Source organism: Leopardus geoffroyi, chromosome A3 (genome assembly GCF_018350155.1).
Source record: "Leopardus geoffroyi isolate Oge1 chromosome A3, O.geoffroyi_Oge1_pat1.0, whole genome shotgun sequence".
Classification (NCBI taxonomy): domain Eukaryota; kingdom Metazoa; phylum Chordata; class Mammalia; order Carnivora; family Felidae; genus Leopardus; species Leopardus geoffroyi.
In genome coordinates, this window is record NC_059336.1 from 90,192,374 (window position 1) to 90,215,322 (window position 22,949).

Here is a 22,949-nt window from a genome sequence, read left to right on the forward strand (position 1 = left end):
GGACAGCCAGGTTGACTCAGCCCAGCATTTAGTAGCTTGTGTGATGGGCAGGGGGTAAGGAGGGCACACGAGATCTTTCTGGATGGCATTTCCCTTCAGCTTTTAACTGTCCTGGGCTTGCACCAGACAAGGCACGACTGCACCCACTTTGGGGCACGGCATGGGTGTCCCAGGCCGACCCAGGGTGGGGTGGGGGGGCTGCAGGCAGCAGGGCCTAAGGAGGGAGGTGTGGAGGGAGGAGGCCCACTGCCATTCTTGGTATGGTTCTCTCTCCAGGAGCAGAGTTGTATCTGGTCTCACTCTGGGCAGCTTATAAGGCCTGGTGTGAGTTTTGTTGATGCAAGTGCAGCATAAAAGGAACAAATCCGCCAGCACCAGGGCTGTTGCCACTGGAGTCCTTTTGCATACATTTCTCAAATGATAATTCACTCTACCCAGCCCCCTTCCCCACCCCCCTAGGCCGATTTATTGAAAAAACCACCTTATATGGTAATATTGTTAACACACCGTCAGCTGGCCTTTTTAGGGACTCTGTTTAAAGAAGATCCGCCTCTGGGGTTTTATATTGCTCTGGTATTTATGCCAAAGACACACCAGCCCTCCGTCACTGGGAGAAGGACCTCTCGTATACTCGGTGAGTACTGCACACACAGCTTCTGCCATCCCTTCCTTTCTGAGGCTGCCTGGCCCCCTGGGTGCGGGAGGTGCCTCCAGATTGGCCTGGCTTCCGTGACGCTGGCTCAGCTCACATGTCAAGGCGCTCGGTGGGCAGTGGGGCCTCCGGGCATGCTGCTGCCTTCCAGGAAAAGGCATCTCTGGGCATGGGGCATGCTGGACAGCCCTGCAACTGGATGGTGGGTGGGATAGAACACCTGTGGTCTCTACTCATCCTGTTCACCTGGGCCACTGCAGATCTATAACCTCATGTCCTTTGTCATGATTCAGAATGTCTGAGAGGCTGTTTTAGGGAAGTGGATGTTTTGCAGGAAAACAGCTTCTTCTCGGGGTATTTGAATCAAAGCCAACAATGGTCCCAGGATCCATGAGATGTCTGTGTTGGGAATGGAAGTGTGTTTTCTTCAGTCCCCTTGTGGGTCTCACTCTCCTCTGATTCATGCTTGGCTGAGATGAATTGAGAATTTTCTCAGTCCTTGAAGGCTCCAGGGTCATTGGGGGATGTGGAAACTCAGGGTTGGGGCATGGGCAAGTGTCCTGTGGCATCATGCAGCTTTAGGGCTGGCGGGAACATGACAGTCATCTAATTCATTCTGAAGACACTGAGGCCTAGAGAAGTTAAGTGACCTGCCCAAAAGGCTCACACCCAGCTGTGAAACCACCTACCAATGCCTTCATCCTCCCCTCTGATCCCCTGCAACACATGCACGCACAAATATTAAGAGGGAAATGAGACCAAGAGGCTGTTTCCACTTTTGTGACCAGAGTTGTGAACATCTGTTTGTGGCTGAGGCAGCTTGGTGCAGTGGTGGAGCTCTTGGAGGCAGACTGCCCAGCTGCCAGAGTTACTTGGTGACCCCAATGTTCTCACCTGTAAAATGGGAGTGCTAGTAATAATACCTACCTGGCAGTGTTGTTGTGGGGATTAAATGAGATAATACATTTATAGGGTGCTCAGCTCAACACTGTTAGGGCCTGGCCCTGAGTGCTTTAAGTATCACCTGCAGGGCTTGTTAAAACACAGATTGTCTTCCACCCCACCCCAGATTCTGATTCGGTAGGCTGGGGTGGGGTCTGATAATCTTCATTCCTAATAAGCTCCCAAGTGATGCTGAGGCTGCAGTTCTGGAACCACACTTTGCACAGGGAGGCACTGAGGGCTTGCTTTTTACTATTCGAACAAGTTTAGACTTTGAGGTTAGCCTTTGAGCGGAAAAGAAACTGAGCTTCCTCTGGTGGAGATGGATAGGTACTTGGAGAAAATGCAATGAGCAATGAGATACTACATGCCAGGTCTGGGATACCAAATGGGCAGTATGACATCATGACTTTGAGGCTAGAGTTTTCTCCTTCCCTTTGTTCATTGCACCAACATTTATTGAGTACTTATTATGTGTCAGGCTCCTGCTCCTTAGGGACAGTGTAGAGGCTTCTGCAATCACTAGGAGAGATGAGCAAACAAACAGATAAAGCCCAGGAGGGGCCGTCACCCAGTCCTGGAGTTATCTGGGAAGGCTTCCTGGAGGAAGGGTACCTGAGCTGGGTACTGATGTAGGACTAGTCCCCAAATCAGGGAAGCATGGTCTTTGGACTGTTGAAGTGGCTCAACTCCACTGAATTAGATTTCAAGACAGGAAGCAGGGACAGTTAAACAGAGGGGCAGGCAGCGCTGGATTACTAAGGCTTCATACACTAAAGGGTTAGGCAATGGGGGACCACAGAAGCGTGACGGCAAGAGATCTGCCCTTTGAAGGGACTGCTCTGTCAGCGGTGAAGAGAGTGGACTGGAACAGGGCGAGAGCGCTACCGGAGTGTGCAGAGGCCCTGAGCTGGAGCATCGCGGTGGCGCGGAATCAGAAATACAAGACCCCAGGATTGGTTGGGAGGGCAGTGGGAGGAGTCGGGTGTTGGGCGTGGCCTCCAGAGTGGGCGGTGCTCTTCTCTCTCGGGCGGTTCCAAGTAGAGGATGGTGATGAAGGCCGCAGCCCCGGAGGTGGAGTCGAGGTGCTAGGGGTCTGGGGTATAGATGCCCTGCAGGCAGTCTTCTAGAGCCCGGGAGAGGGGTCTGGACTGAGCGGATCCGGCAGAGCAAGAGAGAGAGAGGCGCAGGTAAAAGAACAGGCCCAAACGGCAGATTCTTGAGGATCAGAAATATTACTAACCAGAAGTCATTTTTAATTTAGTTAAGTATACCAACGAAGTCAAGATAACAAAGTTGATTAGAGGTGCTGCTGCTAGAATTTTCCACCGCAGGAGTGTTTTTTGTTAAATTATTTCTCTCTGCCAGGCTAATTGTATGGGTATGTGTGTCTGCAGATTATTATAGGCAGCTGCATAATGTCGTTTGAAGCCCTCACTGCAAAATATTTCTCCAACTATTGTTTGAGGTCCCACCATCTGAGAGGCCTTCCTTTTAGGACTTACATTTTGTACTGAAATGAAAATGCCTTTGGAAAGTGGTGTAAGTTCAGTCTTCCCTTTAGTAATCATTGATTTGTGAAGTGGATGGTTCAACTCCTTCCAATATGACAGACTTCATTATGGGAGCAAGTTCTGATAGAGAAGAGTAAGAGAGGTCATAAGAACTATGGTTTTTGCAGCCCTTTGCAACAGGGTTTGGCAAACTTTTTCTGAGGAAGGCCAGATAGTAAATATTTTATGCTTTGCAAGTCTAAAGGTTTCTGTGGCGACTATTCAAGGCTGCCATCATAGGGATAGCAGCCATAGACAGTATGTAAATGAACAGGTGTGGCTGTGTTCCAATAAAACTTTATTGATAGGCTCTGAAATTCAAATTTCATATAATTTTCTCAAGTCATAGAATATTATTCTTTGGCGTTTTTTGCAACCACTGAAAAATGTCAAAATCATTCTTAGCTGGTGGGGCCCACGAAAACAGGCATTAGTTTGCAGATCCTGATTTACAATTATAAAGCACTTTCGTTTCCACTATTTCTTTTTTTTAATGGTTATTTTTTTTTTTGAGAGAGAGAGAGAGACAGAGAGAGACAGAGCATGAGCGGGGGAGGGGCAGAGAGAGAGGGAGACACAGAATCTGAAGCAGGGTCCAGGTTCCGAGCTGTTGGCACAGAGCCAGACATGGGGCTCAAACTCATGAACCATGAGCTCATGACCTGAGCCAAAGTCAGATGCTCAACCGACTGAGCCATCCAGGTGCCCCACATTTCCATTATTTCATTTGCTTCACAATCCCAGGAGACAGATGCTACCCTTTCCAGGAAACTGAAGGCCAGAGGGGGATTCAGGGGAAGGGGCCATGGGAAGGGGGTACCCTGAGGGAGGTAAGGGGAAAGAAAGGGAAGCCGGAAAGAACTCTGAAGCCAAATCTTGTCTCTTTCAGAGTGACAGGTTGGGGGGCTAACGTCTCTGCCCTCGTGTTTGCCTGAAGGTGGCCAGGGAGATGAGTGAATGAACACATTTTTTGGCACCCATTATGTCTCTGGGTTTTGACCACCCTGAGGGGTGGGGTGGAGCTGGGTTTCTAACTCTGAAGCCCTCAGTGAAGACCAGATGTGCCGAAAGAGCTAGAATAATTCTGTTGGCTTTCTGTGAGCACAGAATGGTTGTGACCCTGGGAAACCACAGTGACTTTGGCTTTGGTTCAGCTGACACACTCAAGCCTAGCCACAGATTACCAGCAAGCAGCTGAGAAAGGTCTAGAATTTCTCTTGGCAAAGACATTCCAGGAGAGCCTGGCTTCATGGTGAAACCTTTCTTCCCAGGCAGTGTGGGACCCCGTGGAGGCCCCACTCCAGGCCAGCAGCCCTACCCCTGTCTTTACCTCTGTCACTTCTCATTTGGTTCTGACTTCAAAAAAGCAGATTTAAATCCAGCTAAAGTGCTGCACAATGGCATTGTTGACTTGACAGCTTTAAGTTGCTTTGTGGCTTGTCTCAGCTGCTGCTCGGCTTGGGAAACAAAGTCCAATCCTCTCCTTCTGTGTGTGGGGAACTCAGCGGGAGACAAAAGGGTCCATTGAAAAGCCAGACAGGCTTGAACTACAAATCACACCAGAGAGGGATGCTGAGGGGACCCCAGAGGGAGATAGTCACAGAGATGCAGCTTTTCCTCTTGGCCACCTTCTAGCTTTTGAGGTGGTTTTCCCTTCCTGGTGGACCACCTGCTAGAACAGGGCAGCACAACTGGTAGCCGACCAGCTTGTGAAGAGAAAACTGTCTCCCTGTGATTCAAATCAGGCCCGTGTGAGTAAGCTGTCAGGAGACTGGACTGTGGGGACCCAGGGATCCCAGGGGCAGGGCAGATCAGGTCTGGAAAGGGGCCACTCGGGTGGTGGTGGGGGTCACCCACTGTTTATTGAGCACCTACTGTTTGCTAAGCACTGAGTTGGTTTTGAGGGCTGTAAATATAAACCCAGACTTAGTCCTGGCATAGGAGGGGTGCAGAGGCTCAGAAAGAGAAGTGAACACAGATCCTTTTGTTTCGGCCTTTTGCTGCCAACGGCTCTAGAGAGATGGAGAGACAGAAGCAAAAACACCAAACATGGAGAAGTTAGGACAGTTTCACTAAGGAAGGTGTAAGCTTCCGGCTTTGGAACCTGTTCTGAGTTGATGCCAGCCCTGCCTCTTCTTGACTGAGACCTTGGGCCAAGTTCCTTCCCTTCTCTGAGACTTGGTTTCCAAATCTGTAAAATAGAAATAAAAACATTTTCCCTTGGGGCTTTTATGAGGATTAAATAGATAATCTATGTGAAGAGCCCCACATTTTTTAAAATTAAAAATACATTTTTACCAAAAATGGAAGCATGGCCAATACTGGTATGTTTCACCTAGCAATGCAACTCACCCCTTTTCTGTTGCATTAACTATTCTGCTCTCCCCATTATACAAAGGTTTCAGGCAGTTAGTTTACAAGCCAATTTATTATTCGACAACTTCCTTTGATATTATGTGGCTTCTAATTTTGGTTATTTTAAGCTGTGATAAACTAGCCCGTAGCCAATCTTTGCATTCACCCATGAGTGTTTCCCAAGGATAAAATCCTGGAAGTGCCTTTGTGGAGTCAAAAGTTATGTACATTTTTAAGACCGGGGACAAGGATTTTCGAATTCCCCTTCTGAAATGCAGTGCAATTTGGCACACCTCTGCTGTGAATGCAAACCCACCTCCCCACACCTTTGCCAGATGCGGGGAGGGGGCAGGGGGCAAGCATCGGACCTGGTGTTCCAGCTAGAGGTGGTGTTAGCTTTTAGTCTGGCCCCAGAGTACTGCTCCCTCTTCACAAGACCCCATGTCCCCCTTACAGATGCTAAACAAGAGCTATCACAGTTTGCTTATTTTGACCCATGTGCAAAACCTCGTATTTACCCTGTTAGGTTTAATATTATTTGACTTGGCTCATTTTCTCTGTTTTTTGAGATCATCTTAGGTTTTGATTCTTCCATCCAACACATTTAATATTATACTCTCTTCCAGCTCTGGAAGTTTGATCGGCACGTACCCCATATTTTCATCCAACGCATTTATAAAAATGTGTGACAGAGGACTGAGAGTGGAGCCTGGAGGAATATTGCTGCCTCCAGGTTGATGTTGACTCATTAATTAACACCTTTCAGTGACAGTAATTCAGGCAGCTGTAAATATGCCTAACTCATTTATTGTTCAGCCCACATGGCTTTATCAATAGGGATATCACAGGAGACAGTCAGATGCCATGATCAAGTTAAGGTCCAAGGTCTCCCACCTTCTTCTGCATTCCCAGCCCACAGCAGTCCCGGGGAAAAAGGGGAGGCTGTCACTCTGTCAACATTTGTTCTTGGTAAACCCTTAGTAATTATAAGAAATCACTGCTTCTTTAATAATGCTTTCTTCTTTAACAGTGCCTTCTGGAAACCTGCCTACCTTGCATATCAAGATTAACTGATGTTTGAGAAATCTGCTTTCTTTCCCTTTTTGAACATTAGAACAAACTTTGCCCATCTTCAGTTTTCTGACATTCCTTCATTTCCCACTCTTCTAACATGGTAGGAAGTTAGGATCTTCTCTGCAATCCAGAAACTGCTCAGACCAGAAACAATATTGTTTTAAGCAGCTAGGGGAGGGTGCTGTCCTTCAATCTCCATCTCATCTCACACCTTGAGTTCCTCTTACCAGTGTTTGGTCTATCTTTGTTACTCTGAAAATCCTTCTCCTTGACTCCCATTGATTAATTCACTCCTTCATTTTGATGACAAACATTTAAAAGCACACTCTGTGCCAGATATTGTGTTGGGCACACTGAAGAATCGTGGGGGGAACAGGACAGACCCAGCTCCTGCCTTTGCAGAACTAAAACGAGCCGGGATATGCAGAGGTGATCATTGCTCATGCAAGTTCAAGGTGCTGTGGGGCCAAGAAGAGGGGCTACTGACAGACTGGTGGGCCAGAGAGGCCTCATGAAAATGCAGTGTCCATGCAGAGGCCTGGCAGGTGATAGGAGTTAGAGTAGCAAACAGGTGAGGGGAGGGTGCTCCAGACCTTGCGTCTCAAGGTCCAGCAGGGAGAGAAGATGACACAGTTCAGAGAATGGAAAGAAAGTCCATATAGGCAGAGTGAGAAGGCCAAGAGGGGGCAAGAGGGAAGGTGAGCCTGGAGACACAGGCCTGGCCAGACCCTGGGGAGCTCTGTGGTCTGAGTTAGAGGGCTGGGACTTGATCCATAGCCATGGGGAACTCCAGGGGGAACAGGGACAGAGGCAGAGCTGGATTCAGGAAGTCACAGCAGCTTCTTCCCTGGTGTCCACTCTGCTTTGAATGTAACAGGGAAGAGCTTCCTTTTAGCCTTAAAGTGTGTTACGAACCTTCTGCTCAGCCTCGACTTTGCCTTTCTGACCTCCTATTCACAAGCCTGTGTCTCTGTCTCCTCCTTGCTTTGTCCACCTTTGATGTGAGGCCACGGAAGAGCCAGGGTCACAGATTTCCATAGCATTTATCTCCTTCCCGGCCTGTGGTCAAATGTTCTGAATGAAGCTTCCAGGGGCCTTCCTCCTCAGCAGCCACCTGTTTTTCCTGGACTGCTGAGAGTTAACCTCCCTGAGCCCAGGGCCTTTCTGTCTTCCACCTGTCCCCCTGGGGGACCCCCAGGCCAGGGGGCAGTCTGCACACCCTTCCCTGAGCTTCTGTTGTTTCTTCTGTGTCACTGAGCGCCAACGAGTGGTCAGCTGTTGTCTTTTAGCCTCCCTGAAAGAAAGAAAACCTGCAACAGATGTGGGAAAAATGAACTCCCTCACCACTTTGCAGCCATCCCAATGCAGCGATGAGCATCAGCGGATGGACTGCTGCTTTCTCCACCCGAAGAGCCAGGGACTGGGCTTCCTGTCCAGAATCCTCTCTCCTCTCAGGCTCCCCTTCCTCCCCGAGCCACTTCTAATGTCCACATCCTATAAAGATATCCATCCTATTAGATTAGTCCCATTGAACACCAGTCATATTAGATTATCGACTTCATTCTGCCTTAATTACCTGTCTAAAGACACTATTGCCAAATATTGTCCTGCTCTGACACGCTGGGGGTGAAGACTTCAACATATGACTTGGGGCGGTGGGGACACAATCCAGCCCGGGACAGCAGGCTCCAGGGAAGAAGTCCAGCTGCCAGGGAGTGGGAGTTCAGGCCCATGTGTGCTCTTCATGGAACTGGGCCCTGGTTGGAGGTGGAGTCAAGCTTCAGAACCAAGAAGCCTGTCTCCAGCATGATTTTGACAAGGTGCTGACTAGTTCTCTTCTCCCCCTGCCCCGAAGGTGCTCCAGCCCCCGGTTCACTCGGCCACACTCACCATGTGTGAAGAGGAGACCACTGCGCTCGTGTGTGACAATGGCTCTGGCCTGTGCAAGGCTGGCTTTGCTGGAGATGATGCCCCCCGGGCTGTCTTCCCCTCCATCGTGGGCCGCCCTCGCCACCAGGTATGTGCTCATCTGGACCCAAGGCTTTGAGCCTCTAGGAGTAAGCGCTGCATGGTGGAGACTACCTGACATGTGTGTGTGCGTGCGTGTGTGTGTGTATGTGTGTGTGTGAGCTTTGTGAGTGCATGTGTTGGGGGTGGGGGGGACTCGCTTCCAGTTAACTAACAGAGCAAGACCCTTCAAATAGAAATATCCAGGACTAAACCCAACATAGCCCAGGCATGCAGGGATGGTATTATGTTTGGCTCAAGTCTTTGGAAGAAACTTGTAAAAAATACCTGCAAGCAAATAAGAGCTTTGCCTTTAAGAAATGTACACTCTGTGAACTAACTTGAGATCACAGGCTACAACAGAGGCAAAATATTTCACCAGGAGGAGCACAAAGGAGGGAGAGATTAAATATGAGCGGAGGGACCAGGGAAGAGAGGCTTTGCAGAAAAGGGAAAACTGAGGGTACGGAGGATCTCCTCACATGCAGAGAAGAGCAGGAGCCAAGATGTGGGGACGTCAGAATGTAAGCAGAGGGTATCTGAGGAGAGCAACTGTGAGCCCTGTGTGTGTGAAGTGAAGGAAGAAGCGCATGGAAGGCCCTGCTCTCTCGGAAAATGACGTTGTCTTAGGAGAGAGAAGAGAGACGAGCCCACAGGAAACCCTCCCCCTTCTCTCCACGCCACCTCCACATTCATCAGTACCTGCCTCACCCATGTCTCATTCTGTCCTGTCTCCAGGAAGAAAGATATCTTTCCCATCTGTGTCCTTCTTCACAGCCCCTCCAGTGCCTAGATCCCCCTAAGTGGAGCCCTCAGCCAATCTGCTTCTTCCTTGTCTTTTGCATTACAGGGTGTAATGGTGGGAATGGGCCAGAAAGACAGCTACGTCGGGGACGAGGCTCAGAGCAAGCGAGGGATCCTAACTCTCAAGTACCCCATTGAACACGGCATCATCACCAACTGGGATGACATGGAGAAGGTATTGGTGGACTCCCCCCTTTTGGTATAATAATCCACCGTCATGACCCTCGTCTCCCACAGGCCTCTGTCCCGTCAAGTGCCTCTAAGATGTGTCTCATAGCCTTCCTTCCTTCTTCGTCCATCCCCCTCGTCACTCCCCGTGGGGCTGCCAATGGCCCTCGTTGGACGGCTGCGATGGCTTCCTGATTTCTTCGTCTCCAGCCTCGCCATCCAGTGAATTCCCTGGACTGCTGCAAAGCTAGTCTTCCTAAAAACAGATCCGATCGTGTCCCTCATCTTCTCGAGAAGCTTCGGTAGCTCCTCATTAACTGACAGTAGCTTCCTAACTCCCTGTCTGGGGTCTGAGGACCTGTCCTACCTAATGCCCAGCTTCATCCTTCCAAACAGCTTTCGCTCTAGCAGGTGCTCCATGCTGCTGCTGCCTCTGTGGGGGCCAATGGCTTCTCTCCCTTTCATTTTTTCCTGTCATGACCTCAGGGAGCTGCATTAATGCCATGTCGTTATGATGATTCTCTAATGAAAGTTCTAAGTAGGACTCTCTAGGGGTTTCTAGAAATGTGTGTGTGTGTGTGTGTGTGTGTGTGTGTGCGTGCACGCAAGAAAATGCAGGGGAAAGGGGGGGGATTTTTAAAAGGTAGTTTGTGATCAACAAAATCACGTGTGGGAAATGCTAATAGAGCCTTCCTAATATTCTTTTGATATGTTCTGCTGACATTTGTCTGAGACTCCTTGTTTTTGCAAGGAGTGCCTTTTGAAGTGCCATAGAATGCTTATCGAACAGACTGCGACCAGAAAGGAGGATGTTGCTGTGAAATCTGTAATACACTCTACTCTTGTCTAAATCCCAGATTCAGTTATTTGGGGTGTGAAGCTTTTACGCTAGGCAGTGGCTAAGAGCACAGACCCTGGAGTCCGTGGCAGGGAGGTCTGGCAGTGGGTTCTTCCTTCTGAGCCTCAGTTTCTCCATTTGTGTAGATAAAAATACTTACTTCATTACGGTTGCTTTGGAGACTGAATTAGGTACTCAGTATGATCTCAAGGCATGGAACACTGTACTCAGTAAATGGCATCTATTACTCATAGTATCTAACAGAATCTAATTCAAAAACGTAATAGACAAAATATTTTGGTATAAAAATATTTTAGCAGTAATTATTTTAGTAATAATAATGTGTGACCTCTTTAAAGAAATTCCTAAACATACATTATACACCTCAAAGAAAAATAGGATAGGGGAAAGCTGTCAAATCTTCCCAAATTCATTTATAGGCTCATTGCCTTTCTAATAAAAAACTCACAATTTTTAAAATTGTATATATATATTTTTTAATTTTTTTAACGTTTATTTATTTTTGAGACAGAGAGAGACAGAGCATGAATGGGGGAGGGTCAGAGAGAGAGGGAGACACAGAATCTGAAACAGGCTCCAGGCTCTGAGCTGTCGGCACAGAGCCCGACGCGGGGCTCAAACTCACGGACCGCAAGATCATGACCTGAGCCGAAGCCGGCCACTTAACCGACTGAGCCACCCCGGCGCCCCTAAAATTGTATATATTTAAGGTGTACAAGCTGATGGCTTGATACACATTTATATATGTAAGAGCCACCACATTCCAACTAATCAATGTACCTACCACCTCACATAGTGACTTTTTTTTCCTTGTACTGAGAACACTTAGGATTTACACTCTTAGCAAATTTCATATACACAGGACAGTATTGTTACCTATAGTCACTATGCTATACATTAAATCTCCAGAATTTATTCATCCTGCATTAGGGCTTTGTACCGCTTGACCAACATCTCCCTGTCTCCCCACCCCCAGCTCTTGGTAACTACCATCCTACTTTCTGCTGCCATGAGTTTGAGTAAAAAAAAAAAAAATCACAATTTTTAATTCTGCAGGGTAATCATAAATAACGTACGTTTGGAGAAATAAATAAGGCAAAATTTATGAGAACACAATGAGTAAGGAAAACTATGAGAAGCTTGCCATGTTGACATATTAAAATATAATATAGTATACAAATTAAAATAGTTTGGTACTAGCACAAAGGTAAAGAGGAAATACATGATAAATGAAACTTTGAACACCAAAGGGAGAACAGGGTTGGTCAACAAATTATTCCAGAACAACTGATGAGTTATTTGGGGGATGGGAAGTCTTTATGGCCCCTACCATACACCATTTCACCAAACACATATAAACTGAATATAAAAGTTAAATATAAAAATTCAAATGGTAAAGAAATACAGCATAGTAAGCATGAGCATTTATCAAATTTCTGGTGAAAGAAGTCATAGAGGGAAAAAATGACAAATGTGATTTTCAAAAAATCATGACTTCTAGTATGTGAAAAACATAACCAAATGTAAAAGGCAAACAATAAGTTGCAAAAAAATTCACAAGAGCAATGAAGATTAATATAAACAGCCAATGTAAATTGATGACTAAAAATACAAAGTCTCCACTGGGCAAATAAATAAAGGACATGAACAGATAATCCACCAAACAGAAATTATAAAAAGTTGCAAATCTGAAAACACTTAAACTCATTTGAAACAAATGTAAATTGTCAAAGTAAAACAATGAGGTATTATATTTCTCTACCAAATTGTTTCCTATATTAAGAGTGAGAACCCTGGATGCAGGTAGGGGAAAAATGGGCTTTCTTATTCTGGAGGAAAGAGTAATTTAGCCTCTTTGTTGGTAAAAAGAAATGAAAATGTCTTCTGGGGTGCCCGAGTGGCTCAGTTGGCTAAGCATCTGACTCTTGATTTCGGCTCAGGTCATGATCTTATGGTTCGTGAGTTCAAGTCCCGTGTTGGGCTCTGTGCTGCAGAGTCTGCTAGGATTTTCTCTCTCTCTCTCTCTCTCTCTCTCTCTCTCTCTCTCTCTCTCTTTCCCTCTCTCTTTCTCTGCCCTTCCCCCATCTCTTTCATAAATACATTTTGTAAAAAGGTCTTCCAATCACCATGCTAATAGCCTAGTAATTCCACTTTTAAAATTCTTTTCTTTGGAAATGCTCTGAATAGAAAAAGGAAATACAATATGTACAAGATAGCTATGATAGGATTATTTATAAACGAAAATCAAAGATACCATGAATAGTAATACAATTAAGTATATGATGGCATATGACGAAATGTTGTATAAGCATTAAAAATAAATGTTCAATTAATTAAAAAGAAATATTTACTATGAAAAAAGAAATTATTTATGTTATACTCACCAAACAGTGGCAGGAAACAAGATTGAATGTAAAAACATAAAAATAGTGTAACAATAAATAAATACAAGTATATGAAATAAATAAGTCATGATAGTAATAAATTTGAAAATGCTCAAAGGTGAAAGATTAGTAAGAAGAAAAAGCCAAAGTGTTAACTATTATTAGATGATGGAAATGTGGGAGACTTTTACTCCTCTTAGAAATAGTTCTATAATTTTAAAATTATCAACATCTCTAAGTTTTGAAGTACTTTGTAAAAGCTCTAAAAAGTTAAGTGAAAATGAAGTGCAGGTATTTGGCCTCAACAGCCATGATTCAGATTCCTGGACCCGGGGTCCAGCCTGGGAACCTGCACCAACAGCAGTCACCCCAGCTCGTTCTGTGATAAAGCGTCTGGGGCCCACATTTGAAGAAATACTGACATCACTCAATTAAGACTCATTGCCGTTCATATCTCTGTTGTGAAACTTACATAGACAGGGCCTTGGCTTCTGCCATGTCTTCTGCCTCAGCTGCCCTTCTCAGCTTCTGGAGACCTTCCTTTGCCTGCAGGGCCAACTCAAATCCCCCAGATAATGAATGCCTCCTCTTTTACTCAAAATGTGGATATATCTTTCTATTTTGTCTTCTTGGGTGTTTTACTCCTCTCTGGGCCTTGAAACCAACATCAAGGGACCATGTCTGATTTCATATCTGTCCTCACTACAGTTAGCACCATCCTAGCACAAAGCCGGGAGTCCACAAATATATGGGTACAATGGAAGCAAATGACCCTATGCCCCGCCTCTGAGGAAATCAGAGCCCTATGTCCCTGCCACTCTGCTGAATCCCTCTGAGATGTAGAGTCCTATTTGGTTGTCTTGGATCATTGGACACGATGAGAAGAAATAGCTTCCTCTAAAGCAGTGATTCTCCACAGGAGCAATTTTGCCTCCTGGGAGACGTTTGGCAATGATTGGAAACATTTTTGCTTGTCATAGCTGGAGAGGTGCTACTGGCATCTAGTGGGTGGAGGCCAGGAATGCCGAACATCCTGTGATGCATAGGTCAGCCTCTCACATCGTGGAATTATCCAACCTGAAATGTCAAAGTGCTGAGGTTGGGAAACCCTGCTCTAAAGCACCAGCCTGGCCAGTAATAGACAGTGATGGTTCAAGCATATCTGTCAGGTTCCCATAGAGAGGTGTGAGCAGGGGGAGGGAACCAGGAAGAGATGTTGAGGCACCCAAGTCCTAGGAACAGAGGAAAGCTCTTACACCCTAAGCCTGAAAGGTGGGTTAGGGGCAGTGTCACTAGAGCTGGAAGAGGAGCCACCCGATAGGAGCCGGGCTCACAGTGAGCCACACCATTGCTTGGAGAAACACCCTGACCTCTCTCCCTCTTCCCACTCTCCAGCCTCTTGCTGATGTCTTCCATCCGCCAAGCATAGCCAGAAGCCAGGAAGCAAGGAATACTGAGAGATGCAATGGGTCTGGCCCCCCAGGGAAGAAAGTCAGGGGGACAGAAGAAGAGTAAAGAGGAGGGAATTTCCTATGGAAATAATCAAGACGCTAAGTATATTGGCTCCAGATCTGAGTCCTGTCTAGGGCCCTGTTGAAAAGGAATGTAAACTCCAAAGGTTAAGCAGAAATTCCCAGGACTGACAGTCTTCTCTTCAGACCCATCCCATGCTGTGGACATTGTGTCATGCTCCCCCAGCATGTACATGCCAGTGGAATTTTATAGGAGACTCCTCACCTCATTTGACTTTTGTCTCATCCAGATCTGGCACCACTCCTTCTACAATGAGCTGCGGGTAGCACCTGAGGAACACCCCACCCTGCTCACAGAGGCCCCCCTAAATCCCAAGGCCAACAGGGAGAAGATGACCCAGGTAAGAGGCCAAGAAGTCTTAAGCATGACACAAGAAAGCAGCATGGATCCCTTCTCCCTTTCACACATCAGTGCAGCAAAAATTTTTGAGGACATGCTATGTGTGTAGTCTATGTCAGGCCCTATGGGAGGTGGGGTGGCGTAAATAGGCACAGCCCTTGCCCTAAATAAGGTTACAAACCATCCCGTGAGCCAAGAGGTGCTGTGATTTCTGCCAGATCATCCTTCATTCTTCGTTGTCCTTTCAGATCATGTTTGAGACCTTCAATGTCCCTGCCATGTATGTCGCCATTCAAGCTGTGCTCTCTCTCTATGCTTCTGGCCGCACAACAGGTGAGCAGCCTGTAATCTGATCCCTTCCTGACTTGATGTGGGGGGGCAGGTGCTGTAGAGAAAGCTGGGCTCCTGCAGAAGTTCCTGCTCAGAAGAATCAAAGGGACAGTCAAAGTCCAGGGAAAGCCCTGCTTAGGGATAACAGAAGGGAAGCCCATGTGGAATGCATTCAGGTCTACCCAGTAGAGCTGGCAAGAATTTATATGAACAAAGCATGACAAGTACATCCAGCGAGGGCTGTTTCCCTCACAGCAGTCAGTCCCTGAGCTTACATACACTTTCTAGCAGTATTGGAATATTTCTGCTCATGCGCCTGTGATGGTGGACATGTATGTGCCCTTGGTATAGAAGGGTGCTCAGGGAAACAGAAGGAACTTCAAGATAGAGCAATTTGTAATGGGGACTCGATAACTCCCATGAACATTGTTCAACATTCATTCATTCAAGTATTCATTGATTCAATGAATGATTGATTGATTGATTGATTGATTCATTGATTCTTCAGACATTTCCCATTACTCCCTACCAGGTGCCAAAGACTGCACCAGGCCATGGGCGTACAGTGACAAATGAGACAGCCCTGCCATCCCAGAGCTAATGGTCTAGTGGGGGAGAGGCAAAATGAAAAGATTGTTTCACTGCTGATGACAAGGACAGTGATGGGGAATGTATGATGGTTCTATAATTCACTTATTTGTTTTACCATTTCTCTATTGCTGGACTTTTAGGTTGTCTCCAGTTTTTATTTTTTATTATAAAATATGCTGTGATCAGCATCCTTGTACAAGTGCAAACTACCGGTCTCTGGATGTTTATTTCGTATCGGGCCCTTACTGAGCCATCTTATTAGCTCTGGCCATGTCTCAGTTGATTCTCTTGGGTCTTCTAGGTATACAGCCTCATCATCTGTAAATAATGACAATTCTGTTTCTTTTTGATAATACCTCTTGTTTCTATTTTCTGTCATATTGCATTGGCTAGAACATCCTTGAGTGTATTAAATAATAATGATACAATAATAATATTAGTGTTCCTCCATAGATTATGATATGGATTGAGATTTATTATCGTGTTGAAAAGCTCATTTCCCTCCATGGTTTAATAAGTTTCATCAGTCAAGAATGTTATTTTTTTTAATTGGATGGTTTTTATGGTCCCTTCCAGATCTAACATTCTCCATGCATGTGCATATGTGTTAGTTTAATGCCAGAAGGATGTGCAAATTATCCAGTCTCCTTAAAGAATGTGCAATTGAGATGCACATTGACAAGTATGCATTACTATGAAAGTGTTTTAAGGAATACAAGAAGGGAAGATGTTTTACTTGCCTTCCAGAAAGCTACCTTCTCATTTTGGAGAATGAATTGATGTACACAAAAAATATTATTCTTGATCCTTATGGTGGGTGAATTCTCTTAGCTGCTAAAGAAAAGTATGGTAATTGAGGATCGTTTGGCAACTGGTCCCAGAAAGATGAAAGACAAGAAGTTTTCATGGGTCCTATCCCTCTGTCCATAGGCATCGTGCTGGATTCGGGGGATGGCGTTACCCACAATGTCCCCATCTATGAGGGCTACGCACTGCCCCATGCCATCATGCGTCTTGACCTGGCTGGCCGTGACCTCACTGACTACCTCATGAAGATTCTCACAGAAAGAGGCTATTCCTTTGTGACCACAGGTATCCAGCCCCTTCCCTGATTCTCACTTGAGCTCAGAATGAAATCTGATCTAGGACCAGGTGTTCTTTGATGAGAAGTCTGTGGCCCCCTGCCCTCAAACTCTTCTGGGATAGATGAGGAGGCCCCTAGGCTGGGGCTGGGCCTCTGGACAAGACCAGGTAGTCAAGGCGGCCTTATTTATGGAGGAAGGTTCCCAACCAAGATGCCCTTGGGAGGGCGACAAACCCTCCTAAGTGCCCTTTCAGAGCATTCCCTGCTTCCCCAGGGACCTGCTACCTCTGTCCACATCCACACCAGGATCAGAGATGGTTTTTACAGTGCTAAATGGTAGCAAAAATCTGATGATGCATTTTGTGTCTTAGGGGCATTTGTGGTTTGTCTGAGGACACAAGGAATAAATAAGGTCTGAATTTCTAAGGGGAAGTTGTCATGCCTCAGTGGCCACCCTGGACAAGAGGAGATCTTAGGCAGGGCCCTTCCTAGATTCTGTAAGATCACAGCAGATTCTCCTACATCTAGCTGTAAATGTGTCCTGTAAGGCCCTCGGGAAGGCCTGTAGCTTTGTCAGGGCAGAGTAAAGATGGCAAGGAGAAAAGCCCATGCGAAGTTTTGCCTGGGAATCAAGATTTTGAACTTGCACTTTAGGAAGAGGAATGAAAAATTAACATTTATCCTAAGAATGAATTCAGAGTAGAGGAGGAGGTTTTCACGGAGATCAAAATAGGACAAACTAACAGAACAGAGTATCTGCTTTCTGTCATTTCTCCTCTTACTAGCTGAGCGAGAAATTGTGCGAGACATCAAGGAGAAGTTGTGCTATGTCGCCCTGGACTTTGAGAACGAGATGGCCACAGCAGCCTCCTCTTCCTCCCTGGAGAAGAGCTATGAGCTGCCAGATGGGCAGGTCATTACCATTGGCAATGAGCGCTTCCGCTGCCCTGAGACCCTCTTCCAGCCTTCTTTCATAGGTGAGGTGTTGCCCACTGTCCCTGCTAATCGAGAATGGGGATGGGGGGGTGAGGTAGAGGGGTGGGGGGACGGAGGGAGAAACACCAGGAGCCATGCACACTTTGTTTATGGTTTATACATAGCCCACATTTTTCCAAGAAGAACCAAAAACACATCAACAATACAACTAGATAAAATCTAATTTTTTAAATGTTTATTTCTTTTTGAGAGAGAGAGACAGATAGAGTGCAAGTGGAGGAGGGGCAGAGAAAGAGAGGGAGACACAGAATCTGAAGCAGGCTCCAGGCCCTGAGCTGTCAGCACAGAGCTCGATGCAGGGTTCAAACTCATGAATCGGGAGATCATGAACTGAGCCGAAGTCGGACGCTCAGCTGACTGAGCCACCCAGGTGCCCTGATAAAATCTGATTTTATTAAAAAAAATTTTTTTTTCAACGTTTATTTATTTTGGGGACAGAGAGAGACAGAGCATGAACGGGGGAGGGGCAGAGAGAGAGGGAGACACAGAATCGGAAACAGGCTCCAGGCTCTGAGCCATCAGCCCAGAGCCTGACGCGGGGCTCGAACTCACGGACCGCAAGATCGTGACCTGGCTGAAGTCGGACGCTTAACCGACTGCGCCACCCAGGCGCCCCTAAAATCTGATTTTAAATAAAAGTATAGGAAAATCAAAATAAAGGAAAAGCAGAATAGGGAATATAACATAAAACTAAGAATAAGGTTAATACACAAAACACTTCTTGGATGGCCCAACATTTAGGTCACTGGGACCAAACCCCACAGTGGTAAACAGAATGGGTCTGGGGGCAGACCTGGTCTCAAGTCCTGATTCTTCCCCTTCAGACCCTGTCCGCTTGGATGCGTTACCTTCTTCAAACCTCAGTTTCCTCATCTATAAAGTATAAATAATGATAGTACCTACTAGATAGGGTTACAACAAGGATTAAATAAGAGAATATTTAATACAAGGACAACTACTTTTTTCGAGGAGTGTATAAGAAGAGATGGGCCTGTGAGCAAATGCTGATAGATGGTGTAGTGTTACATACCAACTGCACAAAGTGATAGAAGCCTAGGAAATCAGTGAAGGCTTCTTAGAGAAGGTGAACATTTGAACAGAATCTTGAAGAATGAGTATCATTTGATGGTATCTGGGGACAGAAGGAGTGCAGGATGGGAATGGCCCACAAGGAGGATGGAAGGCTACCTATAAAGACATGGAGGTGTGAAAGGTCATGTTCTATTTGGGACATGATGGGAGAAGTAGGGGTGTGTGTGTGTGTGTGTGTGTGTGTGTGTGTGTGTGTGTGTTTGCACACAGAGGAAACTGGAAGGAGTTGCCAGACCCCACGAAGAGCATGGTGTTTAATCATACTAGCAATGAAGATCCCTGCAAGTTTTTAGCTGGCAGTGTAGTAGGGCCAGGTTTGTATTTTAGGAAGATTCCTCTAACCTCAGTGTGAAATTCTGTCACATGGGGAAACTACTAGAGGTGGGGGAGACTAGGTAGGTGGGCACGAGCTGGTTGGGCATGCAGGCCTTTCACTGTGGAAAGTCTTGCTGCCAGGCTAAGGTAGCTAGATGTAACCTGTAGATTAGGGGGCTGTCAAAGATGATATGATGGGTATATCCATGCAGTGGAATACTGTTTAGCAATAAAAGAGAATAAAGAACTGACACAGGCTCTAACATGGATGAACCTTGAAAACATTATATGAAATGTTAACATTAACATAACATTAAGTGAAAGGCGCCAGACACAAAAGGCTACGTATTATATGATTCCATTTATGTGAAATGCCCAAAGCAGGCAAATCTATAGAGACAGAAAATAAATTCGTGGTTATCTAGGGCTGGGCAAGGGGTGACGGGGGAGATGGCAGTGTCTGCTAATGGGGACAGCGTTTCTTTTTGGGGTGTTAAAAATGTTCTGAAATTAGGTTTTGGAAATTAGAGTTTGCACAATCTGTGAGTATACTAAAAGCCACCGAACTCTAAAGGGGTGAAAACTATGATATATGAATTCTAGCTCAATAAGGCTTGAAAAAAGACAACACAGTGGAATGTTCCCTTAGCAATATATCTCGGGTGGGGCTCCTGGGTGGCTCGGTTGGTTAGGCATCTGACTCTTGATTTCAGCTCAGGTCATGTTCTCACACTGTGTGAGTTCAAGCTCCACATCAGGCTTTGTGCTGTCAGAAGCACAGAAGCCTGTGCTTCAGATTCTCTCTCTCTCTGCCCCTCCTCCTCTAGCATTCTTTCTCTCTCAAGATAAATAAACTTAAAAAAAAAAAAGAAAAAGAAATATATCTTGGGTGAAAAATGGGACAGGTCAGTCAGAAGAGGAAGAACTGAAGGCCAGTTAGAGGTCTAATCCTGGGAGGTGATTAAGGGTGTGTACTAAGGTTGCTGCAACAACAGAAGGGTCACTTGAGGAGCTGGAAGTGTGGGTATTTATGACGTGATGGATGTTGACAAGATACTATGACCTGTACTAGGCATGGAGTCTGCCGGGATTCATGAAACCACCTACAATTCCATCATGAAATGTGACATCGATATCCGCAAGGACTTATATGCCAACAATGTCCTCTCCGGGGGCACTACCATGTACCCTGGCATTGCTGACAGGATGCAGAAGGAGATCACAGCCCTGGCCCCCAGCACCATGAAGATCAAGGTGGGTCCTGTCCCAGTTCCCTCCACCCTTTGGGAAAATACAAAGGTCCCAAAGACCTGCCTACTTGGGAGATGCTCCAAGTCTCTCTGCCAGGCCCATAGCTTGGTGGTCTCCTGGGCTCAGCATCGTCCTGGTCTAGGGCAGATTTCATCTCAGGGGATTATGCTCCTTGGGCACTGGTGAGCTGGAGACACGTTTAGCATGGGATCTCAAATGTAATCACGTGATGTCATATGAGAAGGGGGTCAAAGAGCTTGGGATGACGAGAATATTGAGGCGGTTGAGGATGCAATCAGGAGGAGGGAAATGGAAAGAAAAGAAGGAAGCAATACTACAGCATCTTTAGACTTTAAAAGGGCTGTGTTGCCCCAGAGGAGGGTCAAAGTTTCGGAGAGAAAGTGTGGCGTGGGTCAGGCTGCTGGTTCACTCACAGACACATCACTTGATTCCTGGGCAGCCTTTGATCTGTTGTCTCCTCTTGGTTCCGGTCCTCCCCATGTGGCTGCTCACCAGGGCGGCTCACCTCACAGGCCTCATCAGAACAGGGGCCCACCTGTCTTCTGCTTCTCCCCAGCCTCTAGTCCCCAACAACCATACAGAGCTTTTAAGGCTTCTAGGAGATTTGCTGCTAGCAGGTTTAGAAAAAGAGTTGGGAATTGAATACAGGTAATGAATAGGTTAAAAGTTACAAAGTCTCACAGTCAAGTTGGTCTCTGGGAGTAGGCCTGATCTGAGGAAATGTGTTCTAAGAACCTTTTTCACAAAGGAGGGCTGCCCTAGGCCTTCCCCCTTTCTAGCATATGGTGCTCAGCACAGGGAAGCAGAGTAGGTCACCGGGAGCCACTGGAGCCACCGTACTTACTAAGGCCTGCCATACCGGGGGCATTGTGCCAGGGCCGGGGCAGGGGCTTTTTACCAGGACCATGTGTCAGGATCCCACACCTCGCCTCGCTCCCAGATTCTGGCTCAACAGATTTGGGGTGTCCCATCACCTACATTGATAAACGAACACCAGCGTTTTGATGCATATCCCAATTTGTGAGCCACTGCCCTGAGTGATTTGTAGACATGATCACTGAGAGGGTGACTTAAATAAGACAAGAGGAGGGGAAAGGGCACTTGAAGCAGGGAAAATACAGAGCACAAAGGTTCCCCATGGTGTGTGTATGCAGGGACAAACACCCCCAGCCAAACTGGACAGCAGGATTTGTACAGAAGAATTGGGGAGATGAGACAGGCTGCAAGGATGTGGAAGAAGAGATGTGAGACCAAGGACACCAGCCCAGGACAGCCCAGTGTTTTCTCACAACCAGAGTGGCGCAGCAATAAAGTGGCCATGCTGTCCTTGAGGTGTCAGTCCAAAGAGTGACCAAGTGACTTTTGTCTGACTGAATAATAAGATAACTTCTAAAGACTCTTCTTCCTCTCCAATTCCATGATCTCTGCAATTTAGGAAATATGTAGAGAGAGCCTAAGTAGACAAAAAAAAAAAAAAAAAATCCAGTGTCTGGTTTCTTCTAGCACTGAATTCTTAGACCCTTTAATAGCAGCCTTTCTGGACCTGCTTTTAGGTGGAGTTCAAAATTGTTTGACAGGACAACCAATTTCTAAAGGCTAAGCTCAGGACTTGCAGGGGCAAGGATGAACCGTGTATGTATGAACTTGAGAACTTGTCAGATATAAGTGGCTGTTGACAGATGGCTCAAGACAGGGTGTGAGTGGACCGGCTGGCTCGGGATTGGAAGACTCAGACTGGCTGAGCCGCCCTTGCATCCGAACTCCAGGCAGGAACAGAGCAGCACTTTCCCTGCAGGTGTTTGCACGGGTCATCTATGGCTGAGGCACAAGCAACTGCGAAATCCCAGGGACGTAACACTAAGTGTTTGTTGCTTGTGCATCTGCAGGTCAGCTGGGAGTCGGCCAATCTAAGTCAGGCCCGGCTAGGCAGCCCTGCAGGTCTAGCCAGCTCAGGTCAGGTCCATATCTCATTGTGGGGCCCAGGCTGAAGGGCCAGCAGCTTCTCAAGGGAAGCCCTTCCCCTGAAGGTGGCAGAGGCACAAGAGAGCCTGCCCGGCTGCATGCTTGAAGCGCATTTCAAGCTCCCATTTGTATCACGTCTGCCTAAGTCCCATTGTTCAAAACAAATACAAGGCCCAGACCAAAGCCACAGGGTGAAGCAACGCATCCTTCCCATGGGGGCAGGGTGGGGGGTGGGGGGAGAGGGAGGATCAAAGATCTGAGCAACAATCTAATCTACCACAAGGTTTACCCTGTTTGTTTCTGACTGTGCAGCTGTCCTTACCTGGGGCAGCTCGCTCTGTAATGAGAGGATTCCTAGACCACCTCGCTCTTCCCTTGGGGACTGACGGTGATTCACCACATTTATTCTTTGCAGATTATTGCTCCCCCAGAGCGGAAGTACTCAGTCTGGATTGGAGGCTCCATCCTGGCTTCTCTCTCCACCTTTCAGCAGATGTGGATCAGCAAGCCTGAGTATGATGAGGCAGGGCCCTCCATTGTCCACAGGAAGTGCTTCTAAAGTCAGAACAGATTCTCTGGGGATCCCCTTGAGACTGCTCTGTTACTAATCATGAAATATTAAAACCTGCAAGCCTTA

General features: G+C 46.6%; 1 protein-coding gene across 1 annotated transcript; it reads left to right on the forward strand.

The window, feature by feature from the left end:
• The first annotated feature begins 505 nt into the window (after window positions 1–505).
• On the forward strand, window positions 506–22,949 carry ACTG2 (actin gamma 2, smooth muscle). Its single transcript, XM_045446491.1, has 9 exons — window positions 506–634; window positions 8,432–8,593; window positions 9,434–9,562; window positions 14,561–14,671; window positions 14,919–15,003; window positions 16,522–16,683; window positions 17,461–17,652; window positions 20,151–20,332; window positions 22,728–22,949. The coding sequence occupies exons 2-9, from the start codon at window positions 8,468–8,470 to the stop codon at window positions 22,869–22,871; spliced, it is 1,131 nt and encodes a 376-aa protein (XP_045302447.1). The 5' UTR covers window positions 506–634; window positions 8,432–8,467; the 3' UTR covers window positions 22,872–22,949.

Bases quoted from the DNA above. Each gene is read 5' to 3' on its own strand.
- ACTG2 (XM_045446491.1), top strand. From the start codon at position 8,468: ATGTGTGAAGAGGAGACCACTGCGCTCGTGTGTGACAATGGCTCTGGC. The intron at 8,594-9,433 runs GTATGTGCTCAT...TTTGCATTACAG, and splicing joins TGGGCCGCCCTCGCCACCAG to GGTGTAATGGTGGGAATGGG. The intron at 15,004-16,521 runs GTGAGCAGCCTG...CTCTGTCCATAG, and splicing joins TGCTTCTGGCCGCACAACAG to GCATCGTGCTGGATTCGGGG.